At 36.7% G+C, this 11,263-nt stretch overlaps 1 protein-coding gene across 1 annotated transcript; it reads left to right on the top strand.

Moving 5' to 3' along the window:
- Positions 1–1,240: 1,240 nt before the first annotated feature.
- On the top strand, positions 1,241–10,684 carry Kera (keratocan). Its single transcript, XM_006989032.4, has 3 exons — positions 1,241–1,785; positions 3,193–4,089; positions 8,080–10,684. Exons 2-3 carry the CDS (start codon positions 3,201–3,203, stop codon positions 8,244–8,246), a joined length of 1,056 nt encoding a protein of 351 aa, XP_006989094.2. The 5' UTR covers positions 1,241–1,785; positions 3,193–3,200; the 3' UTR covers positions 8,247–10,684.
- Positions 10,685–11,263: the final 579 nt, after the last annotated feature.

Consider the following 11,263-nt stretch of genomic DNA (forward strand, 5'->3'; position numbering starts at 1 on the left):
TACTATTCCAGGCCAAATAGGTGAATCAGTGAATAATTCTTATGGAGATCACTGCTGATTTGGCCAGAGCAACTTTGAAAAAGAACAACACAAGAGACCACATTTTGGTGAGTAAATCCTAAGCAGAATGATGAATGGAAAATAGGCTGGAGACGTGAAATATGCTGATTTTCCTACTGAACACATAGAAATATTTAGGCAAAAAGCTTAGAAATGACTAAAATCAGTGTGCCTCAAAAAGAAAATTATGACTGTGTAGATTTGAACATCCAATTGCACTTCTGTCGCAAGGATTGAGAAAAAAGAAAAGAAACATGAAATGGAGAGAAGAAAACAATAAAACGTAATGTGGAGAAGAGAAAGATGGTATATAAAAGCTATAAAAAAAGAACTAGAGTGTTTTTAAAAAGTATTTTCTGTGTGTACCTGTAGGACCATGAAGAGATGTGTGAATCATATTTCTTCTTTCATCTATAGCCATTAATACACACACTTATTCTAATTGGATATATAGTGAAAATTCCCAAGAAAGACTAGTATTTTTATATTCATTTATCAAAAGAAACGAAACCTGTGAGGGAGTCCATTGTTGTTGTGTAGATGATAAAACTGAATCCTAATGGACCCATGTAAGGCCACAGAGATAGGAAGATATGGTTCAGAAAGGTCCTTTCCCACCAGTGCCCTCTGTCTCTGATACAACTCGTATAAACAGTGTTGGTGGGTGATAGACATGGAAGCCTTTATTACTACGGTCAGAAAACAGCCTGAAATAAAACAGATTTTTGTTTGCATCTTGCCTCAATAGAATTACCATTTTCCCTTAAATATGATAAATAGAAGAACTTAGCCTAGACATATGTTAGAGAAAAAAAAATTCAGTGCAGCAGAATGCCTTATAAGCCACCGAATGTAAAACATGTGTTACAATGTAATAAAAAAGTCATCCCGTTTTAATAATTATTTAAAGTTATTATTAAGGAATGGGGGAATAGAGAGACAATTACTGATTCTATGAAACAAAGGTGATTACTATATTTATCAGGTAAATCAACTATAACTACTCCAAGAGAATTTTAATTTTTTTTCAAATCTGTGTTTCTCTTAATCAAAACATTCCAGCATCTGTTTTATATCAGAAATGAATAAAATATGTCCACATGAACAGAATATATTGGCCTTTACTTTTTGTGCTTAATTGTTTTAAAAGATCATCAAGAAAAAGAAATGTTTCAAAATCTCTTTTTGTTTTCATTACAATTAAAATTCTCCTCAGTTGCTGGCTAGTGGATCCGATCTATACATCAGCACATTTTAACGTCCCTGGAATTGTGAAGTAAGAGTGAAAATTGCCTTGACTATGGAAAATCATGCTTGGAATTAAAAGAAAAAATTCCTCTCCTGAGGTGACAAGGTACTGCTGTTGTTGGAGGGATTGAAATTGGAGCCAACAGTGCATACATCTTACAGAAGACTCTAAAAATCCGACAGCAAAGCTTGGGTCGCTCCATTACTGTGAGGGGCAGTGACCAATAGAAAAGGAGGGAGAAGATCCAAGGAGGCTGAGGTAAGCCATCCTGAAGCCTGTCAGAGTGGAAACAATACATCAAAAGGTCTTCATGGTGAAGAGTCACCATCCCTTTCATTTATTCTGATTGGAGGTTTAACAGCATCAAGTCAAAACAAAGAATTTTCATTCTTTTATTACCTCCCCTCCCCCATCAATTTATTTTACCCAGCGTCAGACCAGCCACGGGACTCAACGGTATATTCCTGGAAAGCAAGGTAAACTATTCTGTACTTTTTTACAACTTTTGGTTTAGATAGTCAGAGTTCTGATTCAGAAGATGTGGTGTTACAGTTTCAATAACTAATGCAAATCTCTACTCTGAAGAAACTTTAACTTGTCTCTGTTGGAAGCAGTCCAGAGAAGCATTCTGCCTTCAGAAGCAGTCTGACAGCTGGCAGAAGCAATTCTGAACGTTAATGGGAGGAATAAAAGACCAGCATACCATTAATGAGTGATTTTATGTTTATGTTCCTAGGATTTGGTGAAATGTATTTGTGCTATTAGTTGCTTTAGCTGAATGCCCACTGAGGTAACTGTAAATTTTATATATGTAACACAGGTTATAAGCTAATGTTTAAATATGTACTATGCATATATTTTTCTCTGACACTAGTTCTTTGTGAATGTTATATTTGGTGCTATTCAATGGAGGAAAATTTCTTTCTTCTAAAAGTATACATCAGAAAGTATTAACTTAGTATTTGTTATATTTATACTGGATATGTAAATATAGGGGAAATTTTAACTTATGTTCTAAATAGTTTTTGTTCTTTCTTATCCTGATTAATTATGTCATAGGTGAATAAACATGTATCAAAATTACATAACTGATACATTAGCTCTAAATAATTTCTGTCATATGCAGGCATGAGCATATATATACATTTGTAAAATATAGAGACAGTCTATATGAGGGAGATTATAACAATTATATATGAGATAATGGTTATGTGAAAATTTCATAATTCTGCTTCTTGGCTAAACATCTTCATTCTGATTTGTACTTAAAGTTACACAACTCTTTCTCAAAAGTAAAGCTTACCTGAAAAGTTCAGCAACAGAGCCAGAGATGAATCTCCTACTTTACTTCAGATCCTAGACCCATCCTTTACCATAAACTTCTAAATTGTCCTTTGATCTCTACATTTCTTTGGTCTGAGGGCCAAAGAACCTGGGAAATCTCCTCCAGATGTTATTCTCATTTAAGGGTAAAAATAAAAGCACATGCAGATGCCCACCTCTTAGGAACAGCTCTCAGTTGCCACTTCATTTATTAGATCACATTTTGTTCTCTTATACTCAACTACTGGTTTCAGTAAAGTTTCTCAAGTTAATAGCTTGAAATGGAAAAGCACTTAAGCTTGCTAAACTTTGCTTTCCATTTCTCAGCTTTCACTATGACTCAGTTAAACCCAGAAAGGTTAAGGACTGTGAATTTGTTTCAACGTCTGTAAACTGCTTTGCCTGTGATGGGTACTCAATACATGTGTATTCATTGCTGTGTATGGATTAGAAGTGAAGATTCTCAGCCATACCTTGAAGGAACAATGCTTACTGGGTTGATTCTTGCTGGTATTTAAAGATCAATGTACTATTTAACATTTGTGTTACTTATTCTACAGGTGTTGTAATGGCAACCTCAATCTCTTTGACGCTTTGGGTGTTACTCATAGCAGATACTGTGTGGACACAGAGTGTGAGACAGGCCTATGAGGTACAGGACCCAGAGGACTGGGATGTGCATGATGATTTCTATTGTCCTAGGGAATGTTTTTGTCCACCTAGTTTCCCTACTGCCTTATACTGTGAGAACAGAGGTCTCAGAGAAATCCCTGCTATTCCTTCAAGGATCTGGTACCTCTACCTGGAAAACAACCAGATAGAAACCATACCCGAGAAACCATTTGAGAACGCCACCCAGCTAAGGTGGATCAATTTAAACAAGAACAAAATAACCAACTACGGCATTGAGAAGGGGGCTCTAAGCCAGCTGAAGAAACTTCTTTTCCTGTTTCTAGAAGACAATGAGCTAGATGAGGTACCTTCTCCATTGCCAAGAAGTTTGGAACAGTTACAGTTAGCTAGAAACAAGGTATCCAGAATCCCTCAGGGGACCTTCAGTAATCTGGAAAACCTGACCCTTCTTGACCTACAGCATAACAAACTTATAGATAACGCCTTTCAAAGAGATACCTTTAAGGGACTTAAGAACCTCATGCAGCTAAACATGGCCAAGAATGCCCTGAGGAACATGCCTCCAAGATTACCAGCCAACACCATGCAGCTGTTTCTGGACAACAACTCCATTGAAGCAATACCCGAAAATTATTTCAATGTGATTCCTAAAGTGGCCTTCCTGAGACTTAACCACAACAGACTGTCAGATGCAGGCCTCCCGTCCAGAGGGTTTGATGTGTCGTCAATTCTGGATCTCCAACTGTCTCACAACCAGCTCACAAACTTTCCCCGAATTAACGCTAACCTGCAGCACCTTCACCTTGATCACAACAAAATTAAAAGTAAGTAGCCATGAGGATATGCCTGTGACCAAAATGTCCATCATGATGTCTAGTCTCTGTCCCTTATAAGATTATCAATTGTGTTGTTCCCCCCACCAACACACAAGTAATGGGCTATTAGAATTGACAAATTATTTTCAGTTTTCATTACACAATGTTGTTGACTCAGCTTTCATAAACCAAAATTCCCAAATCTTCAAGTTCAGGATTGAAAACCGAATCTTAGTCATCTACACAGGACTTTTACATATGGGAGAAAGGAAACACCTCTGTTTTCTTTGCCTTGGAGAGATTCTGGTATTTCTCTCTCTGTGGTTGAACATCACTACATCTCAGTGTCTCTCAGAGTAGCCTTGAACACAAGGTCAACTACTTGTCCCAGGATCCTGAGTACCAGGATTATAGGATTGTGCCCCCATGCCTGGCACTCTGTGGGGTAAATTTGTTGAGAAAATATGTAAGGTAACAATCTCATGAATTATCTATAGAATAGGATATAAGAGTTGATGTGCCGGGCGTGGTGGCGCACCCCTTTAATCCCAGCACTCGGGAGGCAGAGGCAGGTGGATCTCTGTGAGTTCGAGGCCAGCCTGGGCTACCCCAAGTGAGTTCCAGGAAAGGCACAAAGCTACGCAGAGAAACCCTGTCTCGAAAAAACCAAAAAAAAAAAAAAAAAAAAAGAGTTGATGCCTGAATCTCCCTAAGTATCTTCATTGACCAAATACTCCATGGTAGAGTGGGTTTCAGTGTGCATATGATAGTGTCCCCTCACCCCAGAGTTTCTGAGTCATTCAGTCTTGGGTAGAACCCAAGATCTCTTATTTTCAACAAGTTCTCAGGTGCTGGTCCTGATGCTGTGGGTTATCATACATAGAGGTACTACAGATGCTCAAGAATTTAGTTACTTGAGATGGAAATGAATGCCCTGGGAACTGGTGATTACCAGGACTTAGTTATGGATCCACAGTGAGGAAAATAACTATTCTTTCTTGAAAACAGCTTTGGATATAGAGTGGATAGTGGATCAGGTTGAAGCCGATCAAAGCAAAAATGTTATGGAAGGATGAAGTGGTTACAAAACGTACACTCTTGGAAACATTTGAGATTAACTCAACCTGTTCAGAGTTACATCAGGATGTCTCTGATGGTAAAGTGAGTAATTTTATATTCCACACTTAGGAACTGGTACACAGCCTGAGATTCATCTTCAATTCCAATATAAGCATTTTGGGAGGATAACCATGGGGAGATTCCTTCTGTAATTTTTTTAATGCGGTCCTGAAGTGAGTGGTGATGAAAGTGTTCTATAGAAAGTAACCCAGGTAAATGCCACAGGTTTATGCTTCCTAGTTATCATTTGCTAAAGATTCATTTAGCATACGATCACATAACCATTCCATTACAGGGTCGGAGCACCTTTCCACTGCTTGGAGAGCACAGATTTTTGTTTTCATTATTGTTGTCATGTAATTGAGCATAAAATTCTGGAACTGTATGGCATGTTGCCAACACAGCAGTTATTTTTTCCCCTGTGGTGAGGAAATGCACTGTTTAACACACCAGTCAGAAGGAAAAGATACAACATAGAAAAATTGTTAGATGAGTATGTTTAGTTGAGCCAAACATCATAATGTTTAAGGAGGACCCTGGGTTTATATGTCTTTCCTGATGAGAGGTCTATGTTCCTATAGGTTAATTCCTTATCTACAATAAAGCCCCACAGATAACTGGAGACGGAAATTAATTTCAGGTGATTCAACATAGACTTTTGTATGTGAGCTGCAGATGCTGGGAGCTTGAGATCAAGTCTTTAGGAATGATGTGCCAGCATTGAACACAAGGTTACGAAGCAAGCCATTGTGTCCTCTCCTGAAACTTCACAGAAGGTTTTCAAAGGCTGTGAAATACATTCCAATATTTTAGTCAGTCAACCTTATATATTAGCATGTGTCAGACTCAACTGAGTTTGTGAAAGGTTGTAGGGATCCCCCACCCCAGGAGCCTAAGGATTCAAGTCTGTAATCATTTCGTTGCTTGTAATCATTTCCTTGGCTGGAGAAACCCGAAACCTCCCAAGACCCTTTTGTGATGTCATTGGGAAGTTCAAAGAGAAAACTAAACCTCAAACCTAGGAGGGTGACAGTAGCTGTCTTAATGACACAGAGTGATGGGACATTCAAAACCAGAGGCTCTGGTCTCTTACCTTAACAAAAGGCCGCCATGTCTGCTCATTTAACACAAGGACCTAGTTTTGTTTACCATAGAAATAAATGTAGAATAAGGGTTTCCTTTCTTGGAATAACTGGATGAGAATTTTATCGATCACATTGTGTTATAATAATTATTAGTGTACTTAGTTCTTGTCAAATAATCTAGTTGCTAAAAAATATTTGCAAGAAACAAAACTTTCATATGAAAAGTCCATTAAATTTACCAGTGAACTTTGCTTCTGTGATTTTGGAAAAAAACATGTATTTCTTCTGAGCATGAGGGACTTGAATTTTTATGGAAAATATGCATATAGTCTGATAAGTTACTTCTCCACATTCTCTGAGAAGAATCCTAACTTATGGAAAATTATTAAGTTTATAACTCCTATTTCTCATATTCCAGTTATTTGAATATACTGAATATGAAGTATGGGAGTGATGAGGATATCAAATAAGGAACTGAGTGAAACACAGTATCCCTGGTGGGCAAAGATCCCAAGTAAGAGAAAAAGGCTAGTCTGGGCTGACTTTTTATACAATACCCAGGTCGAAAGAATAGCCATATTTCCTGATACGGTCTGTGTGTGGATAAAGTGATTATGCATTTGAAAAAACTATAACCACAAAGCTGATTTACATATGTGAGCTTTGTTTAAATCAAGTCAATTCACAAGATAACATAGGGTTTGGACAAAACAGCCATTATCCAAGTATTAAATCATTTGAAATTATATTGTGAATTTGCACCAAAAGGACATAGGAGAGAGACTTTTCCCAAGTTAGGTGTGTCTAGTTGAAAAAGAGCTCTTGCTCATTTTTTTTGTCGAAAGCAGAAGCCATCGATTAATACTTGAGATCATCTGCCTCAAGCTTACAGGAATTTTGGACACATAACAGCTCTTCACTCTGGAGAGGACTCTCAGTCTGGCTGTTAGTGCCGTGAGCTCTAGTCCAAGACAGGTCTTGCTTTCCCCATCAGTACCAGGTATAAAAGTTGATGGGGTATTTCTTGGGCTCAATCCTCTGTAATTCAACCCTTGGCAAATGCCTTCTCTTATGTAGGGGATTCATGGCTTTAAGTATTATATGTAGAATTACGATAAATACTTCATGTAAACGTACCATATATTACTTCGCATATTTTTTTTGGGGGGGGGGTTTCGAGACAGGGTTTCTCTGTAGCTTTGGAGCCTGTCCTGGACTAGCTCTGTAGACCAGGCTCGCCTCGAACTCACAGAGATCCACCTGCCTCTGCCTCCCGAGTGTTGGGATTACAGGCGTGCGCCACCAGCGCCCAGCTATTACTTCGCATATTTTAAGGTAACAATACAGCAAATTATCCTTGCAAGAACTCTTCTACCAATCAGTCGACTCATTTACCTATGTACCAGGTCTAATAACTGTCTCTGCTTTTAATCCTCCAAATACGTTCCTCATTTTTGCATAGTAAGGCAATTTTCACATGCTTCCTCTCACTTGTAAGCTTAGAAAATATCTGAGATATCTTATTTACCTTGGATCTATCATTGTTTTAATATTACCTATGTAATATCTCACACTAAAATACAGCAGGGCATAGAGTGAGAACACTGTACCTGATACATCAAACATTTTCCAGGATCATTCTTATGAAACAGATAGGTACAATAACTTGTATCTCTACAGCTTTCCTCACATGAGGTTATTTGGCCCCTTAAGGCCACTGCAGTATTTTATTCATCTAGACTTCTAAAATTTTGGTGTTTCAATTTAACCATTCATTCTATCATTCCTTCCATAGATGTGAACATCTCAGTAATATGTCCCACCACACTGCGTGCCGAACAGGATGCCTTCATTCATGGACCTCAACTGAGCTACCTGCGCCTGGATGGGAATGAAATCAAGCCACCAATCCCAATAGATTTAGTGACATGCTTCAAGCTTCTTCAGGCCTTCATTATATAAACAGCCATCAAATCCAAACTGGATTAAGAATAGATGTGTGTGGCATGAAATTTGATTGTTTCTCCTAGGTTTAGGTCAGAAGCCACATTTACCATTGTTCTTAACCACAATTTTCATCTGTGCAGCTTACTTTTTTTTCCATTTGAAAATGCTTTGGTCACTGGCATGCAGCTGCTGCTTGTTTGTATTAATTTGCTTTCCTCTGATTAACTAAATAGACACAGAGTTGAGATAACTTCTCAACTCAAAGCTATTTTTGTCTGTTGGCTACTATTACTAATATCAAGTAATTTTTATTGTTACATATTCTAAGTGATTTGTCTATGACCAAATATATGTGTGTACTGGTTGTGTACATATAAGCACAACAATGAGACAGCTGTAGGAAGCGCTGAAGAAAATGAATAAGTGAAATAATCCTTTGTCATAATTATCATGAACCTACTAGTCAAATGCCTCCTAGCCATTAGAAATAAACAATGAAGCAGGAGAGAGATCTTCTAGTCACTTAGGATTAAAACAATGAAGACATTTGTGGTTTATTATCATTTCCTATAGTTTTTCTTAGATCTAATACACTATTTTCCAGTAACTCCATCCCTACATTGTACAGTTGGCATAACACAATTCTCATGAAAGCACACTGTTTTAACAGTAGAAATTTACTCAAATTGCAAATTATCCAGCTCTTATTTTTTTGGATTTTCTAAATAAAAATATCAAATGTTTTCTAACAAAAGAGAAGTGTGATGTTGTTTCAAGGACATTATTCACAACTTTCATTTAGGAACTGTTATAATAAGAAAGTGTTATAGTCTCAACTATTTTGCTAGCACGAATACAAAATGTTCTCCTGTCTTACTTTTTCCAATAAGCATAAGAATGATTATATTCTAAGTACATGACGTAATATACTTATTTGTGATAAGTTTTAAAAAAGTCAGTATTTCATTATTCAACCAGGCATACTTTTCTGTCGCATTTTAGTTTTATAATTTTTTCAGATACTATAATAATAAATATATAATACAAAATTTATATATAAATTTCTATATGATTTCAAAATGATTTTCTAACAATCCAATATATTTCTATATAAAAAAGACCGTATACATTTGTGAAACACTTGTAAAGGAATCCAGTAGGTTCCTATACTCCAAAGTCTTTTAAAATACTTATAATATTTGTAACATGAATTCTCATGAACAAAACATGATGTGAAGTATTATTTATTTTCACACTCAAATTTATTTGGAGTGGGAGGCCAACTAAAATATTCTTAAGGCAAGAAAACAAATTAATTGGCATAAATCAAAATTTAAAAATTATTTAAGGCACATACATTATGAAAATTATGTCATATACAATTATAAAATATAGGTTATTTGCTGTGACCAGACTTGGAAAAAATAGTACACAGAGAAATACACTTACAAAAATTTGAAATGCTATTATTTGAAATATATTTCAGGTAATTCAAAAGGAAATTTGAATAGGTGAAATTTATAAGGAATCAAAATCTATGTAGAGGCATGTTTTCTGATACAACCATCCCCCATTACCCACAGCTTAATTTTCTGATGTTTCTGTTACTAGAGTTCACGGTAGTTTGAAAGGAGTAAAAGAAATATTTCAGAATTAAAGACACAAGTTTTAAGTTATGCACCTTTCTGAGAATGGCCAGTTTCCAGTGCCCTGCTACATCCCAGTAAGGAAGTGGACCATCCCTTTCTCCAAGCAATCTATTCTGTAAACCCTATCCATTCTTAGGTCACATAGTGGCCATCTGAACTAAGTGACCTGCTGTTACAACATCATGATGTTCTTGTCCAAATACTCTCTATGTCCAAATACGCACCACAGGGCCGGCCTCTCTCACCTCACTTCTTCTCATACTGTAGACACTGTTGTTATCTCCAGAAATTGCAAATGAAGGGTGCAGTATAATATTTTGAGAAAGGAATAATATCAAAAACTGTATTACTGTAGACTGCTATATTTACTCTCTCTTCATTAGTCATCACTGTGAATCTCTTTCTGTGCATCACTTACAAATTCATCCATGTTACAGCTATGTATGTGATGAGAGAAGACGGAATACTTATGGATTGGTATGGTTTATAGCTACTTATTATGGATCCATGGTTTTAGCTACCCACTATAAATCTTCAAATGTATCTTTCACAGATAATAAGAAAATACCTTTTTACTCAGATTTGTCCAGCAATTTATCTTGAGACGATTGGTATTGTTTAAGTGGAGCCTGGGTAATGATTCAAGAGAAAAGATATAAAAGCATTACTAATCCACAGGTTTGTTGTGAAATGTTCCTGCCAAGTATTTGCAATTTCTTTTTTCTTTCCCCGTCTCTCTCTCCTTCCCTCACTCTCCCTGTACCTCACTCTCACTTTCCTTTCCACCTTCAATATTTCCCTCTTTATTCCCATAACTCCCTTCCAGCCTGCCTTGCTGCATTAACTTCTTGTGTTTATTTCAAGCATTTATTGGATAGTGTGTGTGTGTGTGTGTGTGTGTGTGTGTGTGTGTGTGTGTGTGTGTGTGCCCTCACAGTCACCCATACACAAGACTGCATTACACAGGCAAGATAAAATTTTGTTCAGTTATATTCTAGTGCATGACATGCAGATTAGTGTAATATCACAAAACCATGATGGATTTTAGTTGTAACAAATGTTTGCATTCTGCAAAGTAATTAGTAATACTAACTTGATGAAGAATTTTCTAAAGAAAAATTGACTAAAGAAAAACATAAAAAATGAAAAGTACTTAATAAACGAGGTGGAAGAAAACAATATTTCAAGGCATTATTTAAAGACTGTGAAATCCTTGGAAGAATTTGGGAATTACAGAAGACTTTTAATATGGAAAAGATTATGTTCGTCAGGGGTAGCATCATGCAGTGGCGAAGACCATCAACCATAAAGCTAAAATCTCTGAGTTCACACCTCAACCTTGCCATTTACACTTGGGCAGAATTTTCAGATTCTCTCTTCACC

This window comes from Peromyscus maniculatus, chromosome 18, assembly GCF_049852395.1.
Source record: "Peromyscus maniculatus bairdii isolate BWxNUB_F1_BW_parent chromosome 18, HU_Pman_BW_mat_3.1, whole genome shotgun sequence".
NCBI lineage: Eukaryota > Metazoa > Chordata > Mammalia > Rodentia > Cricetidae > Peromyscus > Peromyscus maniculatus.

Coding starts and splice junctions, on each gene's coding strand:
- Kera (XM_006989032.4), top strand. CDS start 3,201: ATGGCAACCTCAATCTCTTTGACGCTTTGGGTGTTACTCATAGCAGAT. Junction 4,090..8,079: donor TGATCACAACAAAATTAAAA/GTAAGTAGCCAT, acceptor TTCCTTCCATAG/ATGTGAACATCTCAGTAATA.